Consider the following 16,133-nt stretch of genomic DNA (forward strand, 5'->3'; position numbering starts at 1 on the left):
ACAGGCGATTGTCAGATAGAACTTTCTCTGTCAGCCTTCTCGGTTCCGAATCATCTTCTGCTCCTCGTCCCACAGGGCTCAATTTAGGGCCACTGCTCTTTTTACTGTATCTACTGCCTCTGGGTTCTATCCTTAGAAGGCATGGGATCTCATTTCATTGTTATGCCGATGACTGACAAATTTATTTGCCACTAAAGCACAAGGATGGTATCTCCATAAAACCTCTCTTGACATGTCTAGATGACATTAAAGCTTGGTTGGCTCTAAACTTTGTAAATTTTAACAAAAAGAAAACAGAAGTGTTGGTGTTTGGACCCAGTGGTCCCTGTGAGTCCTCCTCTGTTGTTTTAGGATCCCTGGAAGTCTATTTTAAACCTGTTGTTACTGACCTTGGTTTTAAGTTGGACAGTGATTTTAAATTGGACAACCAAATCAGAGCAGTGAAATCCAGTTTTTATCATTTAAGGCGACTGGCAAGAGTAAAATCTTGTCTTTCGAGGCAGCACCTTGACACAGTGATCCATGCTTTTATTTCTTCCCGCCTGGACTGTAACTCACTTTATGTGGGGGTCAGTCAGTCGTTGCTCTCACGTCTGCAGTTGGTTCAAAATGCGGCTGCACGACTCCTAACAGGAACTCGAAAAAGAGAGCATATAACCCCCGTGCTAGCCTCTCTGCACTGGCTGCCTGTGTCTTTTAGAGTTCGTTTTAAAATTCTCATGTTTGTTTTTAAATGCCTTCACAGTCTTGCCCCGCCTTACCTCTCTGAGCTTCTTCATCCCCACATACCCTGTCGGTCTCTCAGGTCAGCTGACCAGCTGCTCCTGGAGGTACCGAGATCCAGGAGGAAGCTCAGAGGGGGCGGGGCCTTCTCTATCGTGGCTCCTAAATTATGGAATAATTTGCCCATGCACGTTAGAGAGGCCCTTTCACTGTCCACTTTTAAATCGCGTCTTAAAACCCACTTTTATTCCTTGGCTTTTAACCTCAGTGAGACTCAGTTTCTCTTTTAATTGAAGTAGTTATTTAATTAATGATTTCACTCTTCATTTATTTGGTTTTTATTTATATTTCATGTAATTTTATTTTACAGTTCCAATGTACAGCACTTTGTGTCAGCTGTGGTTGTTTTAAAGTGCTTTATAAATAAAGTTGATGATGATGATGAAACATGGTTTACTAGGGTTTGTAACTAATTGACTTTGCAGAGAGTTGAAGGCCAGCATCCCAATGCAAAACACATAGAAGGATGCATCTTCTATAGTTATTACATGTTATTACAGGCAGCCAAGTTTCCTTTCGCAGTAAGTGATGGGACACAGTTACACTGTCAGCCAGTATACTCCTGTCATGATTATTTCTGTGGCTAATGATAATAGGAGTATTAGGAGCAGTAAAGAGTCGTCATATTACCAGTTATAGCTGCAACCACAGCCAGACAACAACTGTGCTCATGACATAAAGGGTGGACACGCTGAGAGAGAGCGATAGAGACAGTGAGAGGTACAGAAAACAAAGTGAAGACAAAGTGAAACCACCTTATGCATGTTATGATTTAAAGAATATGTGATAGTTTACATATCTAAGACTGTATGCCTTATTAGACATTTTAGCTCATGGATTCTGGTGCTTTTTCACAAATCCATTTCCTTCTGACTCCACATCTAACATCATTCCAAGCTTTGAAGAAGTTTACTCTGGGATACACGGCTGCACAGTCTTCATCATTGAGATTGTTCGGCTCTCCATCGTTCCAGTACCTGAAGTAAAAGACACTTTACTTTACAGAGCTAACATTTTCTTTCAATCCATCCACTTTTTCATCTTCCCTCTCAGCCACATATATTATTGAGGAGAAGTTCATTTTTTGTAAGTGGCAGTTTCACTGTGTGTAGCATACTGAACTCTTACCCTTGAACAAGAAATCTTCCATCCAACCATTTCCAAGTCCCTTCCTCCTTGGAATCACTCAGTCCGATCCAGAAGTCTGTCGAGAGCTGGGAGGCATCTTGATGATTTATTAGGAAATTTACTGTCGAGTTCTAACAAAAAAAAAAGATTAAAATTAATTTTAAAAAATCAATATGAATGGTCTCCACAGAAATACTAACAAACCTCTTTGTCTTGGCTGTCTATGATTATAAGATCTCCTCCCTGCAGCTGACAGAAATCTCTGGATTCCTTCCATGTTTTCATTTCATTTGATTTCAAGGAGAAGTAGTAACATACAGAGTTCATTAAAATCCATCCCACAGGACAGCGTTTGCAGCCATCGCCTGTTTCCAAAAGATAATGCCACTATTATAGAAAATTATGAAACAAATCATTTTTATTATATACAGAAATAATAAAACAGGTTTTACTATGCATTGACAAGCGTGATCTTGAAGTTTCAATTTCCTTTGTGATTTTTTCCATCTGACTTTTATAGTCATTGCTTCGTTTTGTCTGGTGTTCAAGCTCCCAGTTGGTTTGTGTCTGACGGCTCATCTCACTGTCCAGCTGCTTCCTGGCATCCTTCATGATTTCCACTGCAGTCTTGTAAGTGTCCTGGAGGTTGATGAGCTCTTTGCTGATGCGTTCGGTATCATCGAGGGTGAGGTGAGAATCTGTGAGTTTGTTATCTGCAAGATAACAAGACAGTGTTACTACACAATAGGGTTAGTTCTTTTTACCGTTTTTCTTATTCGTAAATAACATTATTTACTGACACTGACAAACAACAATCATATTTTAGTACATAGTACAAATAATTTTAGCCATTTTTTATTTATTAACATTTTTTTGTTTTTGTTCTGGATTGTTAACAAAATTCAGTATCTGTTTGATAATAAGAATGATTCTGTGCATTGCACGTCCTCAGACTGACTTACAATGGACTCCCAGGCCAATATCAACTATCAGCAAAACAGCAGCGAGTAGGGCCAGGCTCACTGCAGCCAGTCTGTGACATCTCCCAGGACTCATAGTGAACATGGACACTATACAGAGAAGAAGAATTTTCAGCTTAATGACAATGACAAATCTTTCGTGACCAACACTTGCTTGAAGTACATGTTATAAAGGCAACTTAATGTATCTTTTTACTACTTGCTGAACTTAAATCATGTGTAGTGACAGGCCCAAAAGAAGCAGTCCAAAACATCCATCCATCCATCCATCTTCATCCGCTTATCCGAGGTCGGGTCGCGGGGGTAGCAGCCTAAGCAAAGAGGTCCAGACCTCCCTCTCCCCAGCCACCTCCTCCAGCTTGTCCGGGGGAATACCAAGGCGTTCCCAGGCCAGCCGAGAGATATAATCTCTCCAGCGTGTCCTGGGTCTGCCCCGGGGCCTCCTCCCGGTGGGACATGCCTGGAACACCTCGCCCAGGAGGCGCCCAGGGGGCATCCTTGCCAGATGCCCGAACCACCTCAGCTGGCTCCTTTCGATGTGGAGCAGCAGTCCAAAACAGTGAGTCTTTAATATTAATACAAAGCCCAATTTAAAAAAAGTGTTAAAAGTGCAGAAATGATAAATAAGAACACGAGAGCCAAGCAGCGCTGCACACAGGAAACAGACATGTTTCCAAATATGAAATATACTGCAACAACAAAGAAACGGAGAATCAGAACAAAACAGAACTCAATGAGGATGGGAAACAGGTGAGGCATGAGATGCAGGTGAAACTAATTAACAGTCTAGGAATGAAGGGAGGGAAGCAAAACGAACCTAAAATACAAAACAAGAAAGAATGACCAGAACAAGGAAACAAGGGCACATAAACACAGGACGAGACAAGGGGGAAGTAAGAGAGAAAGTAATAAAGGAACAAAACACAAATACTCCAAAATAGGAAAGTGAATTTAAATAAAGATCAAACATCAGACTAGAATAAACCACTCAAACTCTACAAATACTATACTATCAAGAACTGCTTGGTGCCTGAAAGTTTTGAATACTTAATTGTGAGAATTAAGTATTCAACTTATTTTAGCAGTGGTATGTTCAAACTTGGTCAAAATAACCAACAGACACCCGAATCAGACTACGGAAGCCCATTAAACACAAATTTAATTTATTATACCTTGGTGCCTGTTAGACTGATGATGATGAGGATGCTCTTCATCGTAGAAGTCTTCTTCACAAATGAATTCCTTAAATCCACTATTAAAATTACCACCCGTGGGTTCTCTCCTCTCCTCCATTCTCACTGTTCAGTCAACATCGGTCATATGTGCATTTGAATAACAACTGGCCTGAGATAACGCAACCTGAACTTGCTGATTTCATCAAAAATTATTGAACACAATCAATTCCAGTAAAATGTGGAATGTGTGGGGGGAAAAAAGGAGAAGTGAAATAGTTGTTATTCATTTTGCTGCAGCATTCACTTTTCAAACACAGAGGATTTGAATGTGCTGACTCTTATAGCCGAATTAACCGTCTTAGATGCTGGACAGTAATAATGTTTTCTGCACTGTCCATGAGTAACCCCCCACCCGCAACATACACACACACACATTAATTTTTTAACAAGAATGCCAGGTTCTGAAATTATTTAAACACAACCTGAGACAAAGGACAACACAACATACACAGAGGTTCCCAAAGTGTGGGGCCCACCCCGTGTGTGTGTGTGTGTGTGTGTGTGTGTGTGTGTGTGTGTGTGTGTGTGTGTGTGTGTGTGTGTGTGTGTGTGTGTGTGTGTGTAGGGGAGGCTGAGGCAACTCTTGGTTATCCCTGTGTTTGGAGCAGGCGCTGGGCTCTCCAAATCACAGAACAAACACTTCCTTTAATGACTAACTACTCCGGAGATGTTAGTTCTAAAGTTACAGTGGGATCCAAATAATATCAGGCTGATCCTGCCACAATTTTTTCCCTCTGTTCAAATCACGGACAAATAGTATCCCACAGTTGTTTGTGTTTTTGAACCCATTTTGCACAAAAAAAAAAAAACAAAAAAAAAAAAAAAAGCTGAGTTTTTAAAAATCTCAATCGAAACAAAAAGGAGCACAAGAGTCCAAACACACAAGAAAACAGTCCAAGAACACAGGAAAACAGATCAAAAACAAAACCAAATCAGAACCCAACAAGAGTCCATGAAAAGTTCAGGGGGCCGACCGTGCACATGGCAATGGCGGCGACGGGCAAACAGTTCTGGAGGTCGACCGTGCACACGGCAACAGCGGCGGAGGCAAAACCAATCAGGCGGCCGACCACTTGGAAGGTAGTGGCAGCCACTGAGCAGGTCCGGAGGTCGGCCGCGATGCCAGCGGCGGCGCCGAAATCTTTCCGGAGGCCGTCCCCGAAGGCCATGATGCCAACTTAGAGGCCCGGAAAACAGCCAGCAGAGGCGAGGCGGAACGGGTCGAGCTGGCTCTGGCGGTGGTGTAGCAACCGCAGGACCAGACAAGGCCGGACCAGGCGTGGATGAAGGGACGGCTGCGGAACCTGACGGCAGCGGGACGGCTGCGGAACCTGACGGCATCATCACCTGCAGCATCATCACCTGCAGCCAAGTGGTCGGCTGCAGGTGATGATGCTGCAGGCGGTGATGTGAAAGTCGCGGGGGATGATTCAGCAGGTGACGGCTGAACCGATTTCCCCGGACCATCAGCAGATGTGAGGATGTGCTGGCTGGGTCCTCCGGGACCCTCAGTTAACGAGGAGTGATGCTGGACGGGCCCCTCGGACCCTCCAGCAGACGAGGCATGAGGCTGGACGGGCGACTCAGGCCCTCCAGCTGGTGAGAAAGGAGGCTGGACGGGCGACTCGGACCCTCCAGCAGACGTGGCATGAGGCTGGGCGGGCCCCTCGATCAGCTGACCGGGCTGAAGGTGGCTGCTGATCAGCTGACCGAGCTGAAGGTGGCTGCTGGGCAGCTGACCGAGCTGAAGGTGGCTGCTGGGCAGCTAACTGAACTGAAGGTGGTTGCTGATCAGCTGACAGAGCTGAAGGTGGTTGCTGATCAGCTGACAGAGCTGAAGGTGGTTGCTGATCAGCTGACAGAGCTGAAGGTGGTTGCTGATCAGCTGACAGAGCTGAAGGTGGTTGTTGGGTAGCTGACCGAGCTGAAGGTGGCTGCTGGGCAGCTAACTGAACTGAAGGCCGGGAAACACACTGTTCATTTTTAAACATGGGCACAGGAGTAGGCACAACAACTTCTGAATTAACTACTCCTGAGTTACCTGGCTGGGGCTTATGAATATCTGGGATGACACACATGTTGTTTGCGCTCACAGATGTGTTGAGTTGAGGACGAACAGCGGTCTCTAGCCGGCTGTTCAGACAAAATCCCAGACTCCTGCTGGGACTGAATGCTGGCGGCGCATCCGCCACTTGCCAGTTGAAATGGGATCAGGGCTGGCAAAAGGTGACATGGAGAAACACTGCTGCGGAGTGGAAATGAAAACTGCACCAGTCCGTACTACAGGAGAAAAGGGAAGTGTGGTTGGGTGGTGATGGCTAGGGTTGCATTTCTTCTTTAAGGATGGATCAAACGATTTGGCGACAAATCTTGGCAAAAACTGCCGCTGACGTCGAGAACACCACGTGGTGAGGGCCTCCAGGAGGGTAGCTGAATCGTCCATTCCTGGACCGCTCATGCCAAACAGTTCGAAGGCTAGCCTCGCTCTTAGAGCTGTTATTATTTGCTTAAGTCCATTTATGTTCAGAAAACTGACGGTGGAGGCAGTGGACGACAAAAAATTATCAAAAAACACTACCTCCAGCTGCCTCTTGTAGGGGCTCACAGCGTGGATTATCCTCCAACAGTAATCCCATAGGTGCGCGAGATTCTCTCCCTCAGAGGTGAAAAGTGAGTCCGCTGGATCCATACTGGTCGCGTTGTTCTGTCAGGGCTCTGTGTGCGGACAGGCAGAAATGTGGATCCAAATGCAGGACTCCAGACGAAATGTAACTAAAACCACAGCTTTTATTGCTGGCATGAAACAAAAACAGAAACCAAGCAGGAACACACAGGCAGGGTCTGAGGGTACAACACGACACCGAGCATGGGAAAACACAGGGCTTAAATACACAGGGTAGTAATGAGGGAATGGGCAACAGAAGGGAGACACAGCTGGGGGAGATCAGGGCTAACGAGACGGGGGAGCTAAGCTGCACACACTAACATAAGACAAAGACTTTCACAATAAGACAGGAAACAAGAAGTACTAAACCAGATGCAGACATGACACTGAGAGACAGACTAGACACTGAACAGAAACTGCAACACACATGAGAACCCAAAACCTAAGAACTGATCCCTCACCGAGAATAACAGAAACAGATCTATAATGATAATAAACAAAGCACCAGAACATCAGAAAACAATCCATAATGCAAAAATAAACCAAAACATAATAAACTCAAAATACCGGGTCCAACGGACCCAGAACCGTGACAGAAACAGCTGCGTTCTCAAAAATACCCGTGTAGGTGTAGCGTAAAGGGGGGGTTCAAGGTTCTTTATTTGTCACATGCATAGTTATACAAGTATAACACACAGTGAAATGTAACCTGACACGCTCCTCGACATGTGCAAAAATTGGGGGGGGGCGTAAGAGGAAGAACATATATATATATATATATATATAATGCTCAGTGAATACCTCAGGCAGCAGAAACCCAAGAAAGACGAGGGAGACGAGGAACCATCATGGAAGGACAGGCCCCTGCACGGTATGTACCACCGGCAGATAGAGGAGGTGGCTGATATCCAGAAATCCTACCAGTGGCTGGACAAAGCTGGACTGAAAGACAGCACAGAGACACTAATCATGGCAGCACAAGAACAAGCTCTGAGCACAAGATCCATAGAGGCTGGGGTCTATCACACCAGGCAAGACCCCAGGTGCAGGCTGTGTAAAGATGCCCCAGAGACAATCCAGCACATAACAGCAGGGTGCAAGATGCTAGCAGGCAAGGCATACATGGAACGCCATAACCAAGTGGCCGGCATAGTGTACAGGAACATCTGTGCCGAGTATAACCTGGAAGTCCCGAGGTCAAAATGGGAGATGCCCCCAAGGGTGGTGGAGAATGACCGAGCTAAGATCCTGTGGGACTTCCAGATACAGACGGACAAAATGGTGGTGGCTAACCAACCGGACATAGTGGTGGTAGACAAACAGAAGAAGACGGCCGTAGTGATCGATGTAGCGGTTCCGAATGACAGCAATATCAGGAAGAAGGAACACGAGAAGCTGGAGAAATACCAAGGGCTCAGAGAAGAGCTCGAGAGGATGTGGAGGGTGAAGGTAACGGTGGTCCCCGTGGTAATCGGAGCACTAGGTGCGGTGACTCCCAAGCTAGGCGAGTGGCTCCAGCAGATCCCGGGAATAACATCGGAGATCTCTGTCCAGAAGAGCGCAGTCCTGGGAACAGCTAAGATACTGCGCAGGACCCTCAAGCTCCCAGGCCTGTCAAGGTCAACAGCATTTCAAGTAGGTAACACCTTGATTATTTTCTTTATTTAGTCATTATGTTGTAGATCTGCTCCTGTGTTTGAGATCATTGTTATATCACAGGGGTGGCCAACTCCAGGCCTCGAGAGCCGGTCTCATGCAGGTTTTAGATAACATCCTGAGTCAACACACCTGAATCAAATGATTAGTTCCAGGCCTCTGGAGAACTTGAAATGTTGAGGAGGTAATTTAGCCATTTAAATCAGCTGTGATGGATCAAGCACACATCTAAAACCTGCAGGACACCGGCTCTTGAGGCCTGGATTTGGCCACTCCTGTTCTATCACGACTCAGTCTGGCACAAGCTTTAGCTGTCAGACCTCTCTTTTGACCCCAGAACGATTTGGTACACAGAGGAGTTTACAGTCAACTCGACAGTGATTGCAAGGTGTCCAGGTTCTGTCACTGTAAAAGAAGCCCAAATCATCACCTCTCCACCACTGTGCTTTACAGTTGGTATGAGGTGTTTGTGTTGGGTTGGTTTGCTGTATTTGGTTGTTACTAAACGTGGCGAGTACATTTTGGACAAACATCTACATTATCCTTTAGATAGATATGTGAAACCTATGCTGTGCTGCCTTTTTTACAATTGCACTGTCACTTTTGATGTGTAGTCTTTTTTCTGTTTTTTGTTTTGTTTTGTTTTTCACTGAATGTTGGAGACTTTGTCACTTCTTAGCATGTGATCTAAGAAATGAATCCCCCCCCCCCCCCTCAATGCAATCAATGTTTGTAGTATTTTGGAACTTAAAGATGGAGATTCATTAATGTTTCTTGATTTTTCTATGAGTGCTTCCCATATGGAAAAGATATATATAAATCTTACAAAGTTTGTATCCGTCTTGTGTGAAACTTGTATGAAAAGCATACAAGAGTGAAAACAGATATAAAATCCCTTGAAAAATTATATAAATGAAACTTATGTTTTGGATACTTCCTAAAACAATATATGAAAGTAATGAGAAAGTGGCCACTTTCATGAGTGAATCATATAAGCCTTATATGATTCACTATATGAAGTAGGCCACATCTTATGCAAGTCTTTTATAAGTTTTTTCTTTTCCATATGGGTTTCTTTGTGTGTAAACCTAGTTAACTTTGTTCTGACATCACTCTGATCTCTCCACACAATATTTTGATCTCTCTACACTGCCAAACACAATGAAACTGGGGCTCCTGTGACTCCAGTACACTGATGCTAATGTGGTACTAATGATCATAATGATTTAACTTGGTAGATGTACGAACTCCAGCACAGCAAATCTTTCTATTGGATGTAAGCGGATTATAAAACTCATGTGTCCATGTAAGATATAGAAATTTCCAAAACATTTTAATATTGTTTACTGAACTGTAATACACTTTTCATTGACTTTAATACAGTTTGAATGATACAAGTTTAAAAATGCCCCAAACATAAAACATATGAATCATTCCAGGTTTCTGGAGTGAATCAAGACTATCTTGATGGTACTTCACATATCCAGTCTAAGTTATGCCCATTGCAGTTTCCATCATAGCGGGTCTTCCAGGGATTAGAGGAGGAGTAAATGATAATCACACAATTTTCCTCCTCAACATTTGGTTCTCCATCCATCCAGTACCTGAGAAAAGGCGAGACAGATAATTAAGTGGAAATGATCTATAAAAATCTATAATTAATAATCTGTCTTTTCTTACCTTTGTTCCACCTCTGTGACATTATTAAGCCACACCCATGTCCCCACTGTCGCTATGTCAGTAAGACCAACCCAGAATCCGTTCACCCACTGATGAGGATTGTTTTTTAGAAGTTTGATGGTGTTACTCACGAATGCCTATGTGAGCAAAAAAAGAGAAAAATACATTTAAAATTTAGTCAATAAAAATTGTAAATTGCCTACTTACAAAACTGGCCACGATTGCCTGTGGGATGCAAACACAGAAACTCCTAAACAGCCTTAAGGCTACATTTAAAAATCTTTGCTAATCACTTTCAGTGACTATTGTCAAAGGAGCTTGCAAAGAAAAGTGTCTGGACTTCTTTAAGTTGCTTGAAGACGTTTCACCTCTCATCCGAGAAGCTTCTTCAGTTAGCCACTTCACAAGCGCATGGCACAACACAGAAGAGCCACCTCCACAGGACAAGACTCAGCACTCCATCTGCATCTTAAGGTCAAAGGTCACTCTTTCGAGGATGCCAATGTTCACATTTTGGACAGAGAGGACAGATGGTTTGAAAGAGGAGTGAAAGAAGCATCTATGTCCACTGTGAGCGACCATCTTTGAACAGAGGCGGGGGTTTACGACACCAACTCTCTGCCATCTTTAATCCAGTTTTGAGATCCTTCCCAGACGCCTTAACGCCCACTCACATGCTGGGCCATCTGACCTCAGGAAATCGCATGATAAGGTGGGGCCAGGTTTCACAATGAACACACCCGAAACTCTGGCTGATTGGGACCCACGCCCAGTTTCCCACCTTGGCTCAGGCGATTAGAGGATCATCAGGGGGTCCTTTTGTCCCTCTGTGGGGGGTTACTCCCACTAGGTTTATATCTGGGACTCTCCACCATTTGACCTTAGAACTGAAGAAGCTTCTCGGATGAGAGGTGAAACGTCTTCAAGCAACTTAAAGAAGTCCAGACGCTTTTCTTTGCAAGCTCCTTTGACTACGATGACCTGGATGACTGAGAACCTTCACAGACATATTCAGTGACTATTGTATGTCTGTGGACGATGTATGTAGATAACTTATCTGTTTTCAAGCTTCTTCTCTCTTATTTTCAACCCACCTGCTCCTGTTGGTTATCAATCACAACAAGGTCAGAGCCACGACTAACACAGTCCACTCTGCTCTCATGCCAGTTCCTTTTGACAGCAGAGGACTCGGTGGAAGAGAAGAAATAGCAGGACGAGTTGAAAAGAATCCATCCAGGAGCGCATTTATCACAAGAGTTCTCTGAGAGAAACAAAGGATTTCTTGTCATTTCAGGTACTTTAATGTATTCAGAGTTCACAGATTAAAACAAGACTTCTCACCTAAAACTGATATGTTGGACTTTAGGTTTGTCTTCTCTATTTGCAGGGCTCCCATCTGTTTCTCATAACCATCATTGACGGTCTTCAGCTGCTCAATTTTCACCTTTACTTCTTTGTGGTTGTTGATCGCGCTCTCTAACGCCTTCTTGGCCTCCTCTTCGGCTTCGATCACATCGCTGTGGTTGCCTCGGAGATAGTCGAGCTCATTGAAGAGCTGTGTTACAGCTGGGTTGGAAATGTGCAAGGAGCCCTCTTTGACTTTGGCACCTACACAGGTAAGAGAGACAGATATATTAATATAATTAGTTCATCATTATGAAATGATTAGTGTTTTGAAATATGGAAAATGTGCATTTCCCCTTGTGTGGTTGCTGAGAGTTCAACAATTATTGTATTGGCTAACCAATATTGTTACACAACCAAGCACAAGTAAACCGTATCATCACATGAGCTGTTACACTCACACTTAATCGCAAAAACAACAGCGACTATCAGCAGCACAGCATTCAAGAGTCCCAAGCACAGTAAAACCCATCGATTAAATCCATCTCCACCTGCATGGTCAAACATACAAATTTTGAAAACAAAAAAAAGATTTTCAGATAAACACTTTTCATTTAAATCTGGTTGTTGACACTTGAAGATGATTCAGAAATGCAGCAAATAAGTAAAAAGCTAGAAATTAGACTGAAGTAACTCGGAAAAATATATTATAAAACTATCAAATTTAAACTATTAGACGTTTTATTCCCATCCTTTGGGCCATCTATTATTCTCCCTACGGCTTTACTAATGTGTAGGTAGCATAATGAATAATAATTATAATAAATATCACTTTAAAACTACAGTTATTTGGGCATAATACCACAAATTCTTCATTTGTTAAAAATTATACAACTACCAAAAAAATGTGAATACATAAAATCACAGGCTGATCTGCATTTATGAAGGAAAAGAGTGGGAAAACTGTAGAAATGCACAAAATAAAAATCAAATAGGAATTCAGTGCCATACCTTGTCCGGATATGTTGTAGCTTTTGAAGAAAACTGGAGGAAACGTTGGCCTAACTGATCTTGTCCTCTGTGAAGTCTCCATTGCAATGCTGCAGGTTCTGCCCACTGAGCTGCTTTCCCCTCCTTATATACAGACACAAGGCATGTCTCATGGACTCACATGCCTCATGAAGCCTTTATCATTTTGTCATAGACTAATTAATATGAAAACTCTCCCTAAACATTTTGGATTAATAGATAAAAAATAAATATATAAAGTCCCCATCAAATACACTGTGTGCACAATTATTAACCAAGTTGTATTTTTGAGGATTAATTTTCATTATGGATCAAGGACAGTGCTCTTGGTCAATCCAAAATGTTAATTAATCTAAACCCAAATGTTTAAGAATGTAAAAGTGAGGTTTTGTCTTTAAGAGAATATTTATATATATATATGTGCAGAATTATTAGGCAACTAAATGAAAAAAATGAACATTTTCCCATCTCACTAGTTTATTTGCAAATGTTACAGTGAGAATAATAAAACAACTCAAAATGTACACTGTGTAATTTTGAAAATGTAAAATGTGTCAAAATAAAAAAATTTTTAAAAAATCAGTGACTAATATAGCCATCCTTCTTTTCAATCACTGTCACAAGCCTTCTATTCATGGAGTCTGTCAGTTAACTTTTTGTGCAGCAGCAACCACAGCCTCCCAGACACTTTTCAGAGAGGTGTACTGTTTCTTTTCATCCTTAAGGCCTTTACTGGCTAGCCATGCAGTGGAGTACTTTGATGCATGTGATGGAGCATTGTCCTGCATAAAAATCATGGTCTTCTTAAAAGATGCAGACTTTTTCCTGTGCGACTGCTTCTAAAAACTAACAGTAGGTTTTGGAGTTGATTTTCAGGCCATCTTCAACCTGAAGAGGTCCAACCAGCTCATCTTTAATAATACCAGCCCATACCATTGCCCCACCTCCACCTTGCCAGCGTTTAAGTCGAAGTGGAGCTCTGTGTCTGTTACTGATCCAGCCACTGGCCCATCCATCTGGTCCATCAAGAGTCACTCTCATCTCATGAGTCCATAAAACCTTTGAAAAATGTCTGTTCAGATATTTCTTGGCCCAGTCTTGACGTTTCAACTTGTGTGTTTTGTTCAGTGGTGGTCGGGTTTCAGCCTTCCTTACCTTGGCCATGTCTCTAAGAACTGAACACCTTCTGGACACTCTGGGTAGGTTGCAGTTCAGGAGCATGGCAGCACTGGAGGATAATGGGTTCCTGGTAGCTTCACGTTTGATTGTTCTCAAATCTTTGGCAGTTAACTTGCATCTTTTATGCTCAATGCGTTTCTTGCAACCCTGTTGGCTATTTGCAACAAAACGTTTGATGGTTCTGTGGTCACGCCCCAATATCTTTGCAATTTCAAGAGTGCAGCATCCTTCTGAAAGACTTTTTACAATTTTTGACTTTTCAGAGTCCATTTAAATCACTTTTTTTTGCCCATTTTGCCTGAGGGAGAGAAGCTGCCTAATAATTATGCACACCTTTATATAGAGTGTTGATCTACTTAGGCCACACCCTCACTCATTATGCAAATACAGATCACCTGATACACTTAAATCCAATAAGCACTCAAGTTTATTCATCTTGAAGTTGGAAAATATGCGTAAAAAATATGATATGGCCAAAATACCCACTTGCCTAATAATTGTGCACACAGTGTATGACTGTTTACATAAAGAACTTAAATTACCTGTTAAGAACATAATTTCCAAATTGTCTCCAACTAACAACTTCAATCAAGAATGATAACCTGTTTTTAAAAGATGGTGTGCATAAGAACAAAAAATCAAACAATTACACTTACTAGACACTTTATTAGGTACACCTTGCTGGACTTTTGCCTTCAAAACTGATTGACGTCTTCATGACAGAGATTGAACAAGGTGCTGGAAACATTTCTCAGAGATTTTGGCCTGTGCTGACATGATAGCAGCTACTACAAATATGTTGGCTACACATCAGTGATGCAAATCTGTCATTTCACCACATCCCACGGGTGCTCTACTGGTTACTGTGGAGGCCATTTGAGTACAATGAACTCATTATGTTCAAGAAAACCAGTTTGAGATGATTTGAGCTTTGGGACATGGCGAAGTTATCCTACCTCGTTCATGTCTGACTTCTGATATGAACAAGGCATTTCTAGAGTCAGAACTGGTTCATATCAGTTGTTCGTGGTTGTTCAAGTCAATATGTATGTTTACAACTATATACTCTATGTATAGTCCACTAATAGAAAAAAGCATCCACAGCTATAAAAGTGCAAAACCTTCTGCACCAGGCGACAAATAGGAGGCTTGTAAGTTGACCAGTGAACTCCCCACACACTACGACAGCTGAGTCTGATTGCACAACATCCATAACACATTTCCATTTCTGTTGCAATTTTCATGTAGGCTCATGCTTTCAAGCTAGCTTCAGAAGCTGAGGAATGAGCTCTTTTTTGGTCCCGAAGCCTGACGTGCCTGGGCCTGTCTTCTCAGCATCCCCCTCAGTCCCACTGGTTACCATAATTGCTGCAAAACCACTAAACTACTGTGAACTGCATAATTAATTTGAGCTTGTACTGCAATAACTTATTAGTGATGTGGTTTTGAACTTTTTCATTACCAAAATACACAAATCAGTGTAACTTATATGTCAAGCGCATGTGTAAAATTCAGAGTGGCTTTATTGGGTGTGCCTGGACCCCCACTCACTGGATATTTTCTCATTTTACACCACTCTCTGTAAATACAAGAGATGGTTGCGTGGAAAAATCACAGTAAATCAGCAGTTTCTAAGATACTCAGACCAGCCTGTCATGCACCAGCAACCATAACACATCCAAAGTCACTGAAATCTTCTCTTTTTTCCTATTTCATCATTTGATGCTTCAGCAGGTCATATTGAGCATGTCTGCTTGGCTAAATCTCTTGAGCTGCGGCCGTATGATTGGCTAATTAGGTATTTGCTTTAACAAGCAGTTGAACAGGTGTACCAGTGACCAGTGATAGAAAGTAACCAGTGAATGTGGATGCCTACTGCCAATTTGTGCAGTCATCGTAAATATTAGAATATGTTCAGGACAAACTTGGAAAGACATTTTTGAGCCATTGAATAACCAAACAAATATTGCAAATTATACTGTGCTCTTACATAATTTATTAAGACTAATTTCAATATGGATGTTTTTTTATGTTACACAAGTGAAAAGATTTTTTTATTACTAGCTGTGAAAAAGCTTAATACTGTGCATGTACGAAATGTACTCCTTTCTTTTTTATGCAGTGGTTCTGACAGATGTTGAAATAATCTTAATTCTCTAAGTGCATGTTCAGCAACTTATATAGTTAACATTTGACCCAAAAAGAGGGAAATGAAACTTCTGGTGTCAAACAATAACAAGTGCAGTAACAACAGGGGTTATTAGCATTCAGCACTCCTGATGATCAATCTGCAAAAAATGGACATAAAAATGTTCCAATTTCTCAGTTCTCATTTCTTCTCTGGCATTCCTGTTCATCACTAACGCTCTGTGTCTGTGCCAGTCCATTAAACGTAAACTGGAATCCCTGATAACAGAAAATCAATTCAGTTCAGTTTTATTTATATAGTGCCAA

At 42.3% G+C, this 16,133-nt stretch overlaps 2 protein-coding genes across 4 annotated transcripts; both read right to left on the reverse strand.

Annotated features, from left to right (window-relative positions):
- Positions 1 to 1,035: 1,035 nt before the first annotated feature.
- On the reverse strand, positions 1,036 to 4,222 carry LOC146552591 (CD209 antigen-like protein C). Of its 3 annotated transcripts, none has more exons than XM_085257948.1 (6): positions 4,064 to 4,222; positions 2,874 to 2,981; positions 2,364 to 2,624; positions 2,116 to 2,276; positions 1,912 to 2,042; positions 1,036 to 1,760 (listed from the first exon to the last, which is right to left on the reverse strand). In XM_085257948.1, the coding sequence occupies exons 1-6, from the start codon at positions 4,182 to 4,184 to the stop codon at positions 1,610 to 1,612; spliced, it is 933 nt and encodes a 310-aa protein (XP_085114074.1). In that variant the 5' UTR covers positions 4,185 to 4,222; the 3' UTR covers positions 1,036 to 1,609. The 3 variants fall into 3 exon arrangements, with proteins under 3 accessions (XP_085114074.1, XP_085114075.1, XP_085114076.1); XM_085257949.1 differs by having other exon boundaries at positions 1,037 to 1,760; positions 2,874 to 3,456; positions 4,064 to 4,215; XM_085257950.1 differs by having other exon boundaries at positions 1,037 to 1,760; positions 2,874 to 3,421; positions 4,064 to 4,173.
- Positions 4,223 to 9,763: 5,541 nt separating this feature from the next.
- LOC146552592 (C-type lectin domain family 4 member G-like) lies at positions 9,764 to 12,567 on the reverse strand. The gene is made up of 6 exons (XM_085257154.1): positions 12,483 to 12,567; positions 11,933 to 12,022; positions 11,469 to 11,735; positions 11,222 to 11,388; positions 10,128 to 10,264; positions 9,764 to 10,051 (listed from the first exon to the last, which is right to left on the reverse strand). Exons 1-6 carry the CDS (start codon positions 12,562 to 12,564, stop codon positions 9,907 to 9,909), a joined length of 888 nt encoding a protein of 295 aa, XP_085113280.1. The 5' UTR covers positions 12,565 to 12,567; the 3' UTR covers positions 9,764 to 9,906.
- Between the last annotated feature and the right edge of the window lie 3,566 nt (positions 12,568 to 16,133).

This window comes from Mchenga conophoros, linkage group LG19 (genome assembly GCF_057382185.1).
Source record: "Mchenga conophoros isolate Kocher_MC1m ecotype Shallow Benthic linkage group LG19, M_conophoros_male_GT1.1, whole genome shotgun sequence".
Lineage (NCBI taxonomy): Eukaryota > Metazoa > Chordata > Actinopteri > Cichliformes > Cichlidae > Mchenga > Mchenga conophoros.

Excerpts from the sequence above, each read along its gene's own strand:
- LOC146552591 (XM_085257948.1), bottom strand. The coding sequence starts at position 4,184 with ATGGAGGAGAGGAGAGAACCCACGGGTGGTAATTTTAATAGTGGATTT. Across the intron at positions 2,982-4,063 it reads TCAGTCTAACAGGCACCAAG|TGTCCATGTTCACTATGAGT; the intron begins GTATAATAAATT and ends TTCTCTGTATAG. Across the intron at positions 2,277-2,363 it reads ATCACGCTTGTCAATGCATA|GCGATGGCTGCAAACGCTGT; the intron begins GTAAAACCTGTT and ends TTTTGGAAACAG.
- LOC146552592 (XM_085257154.1), bottom strand. The coding sequence starts at position 12,564 with ATGGAGACTTCACAGAGGACAAGATCAGTTAGGCCAACGTTTCCTCCA. Across the intron at positions 12,023-12,482 it reads CTACAACATATCCGGACAAG|GTGGAGATGGATTTAATCGA; the intron begins GTATGGCACTGA and ends TTGACCATGCAG. Across the intron at positions 10,052-10,127 it reads GTCACAGAGGTGGAACAAAG|GTACTGGATGGATGGAGAAC; the intron begins GTAAGAAAAGAC and ends GCCTTTTCTCAG.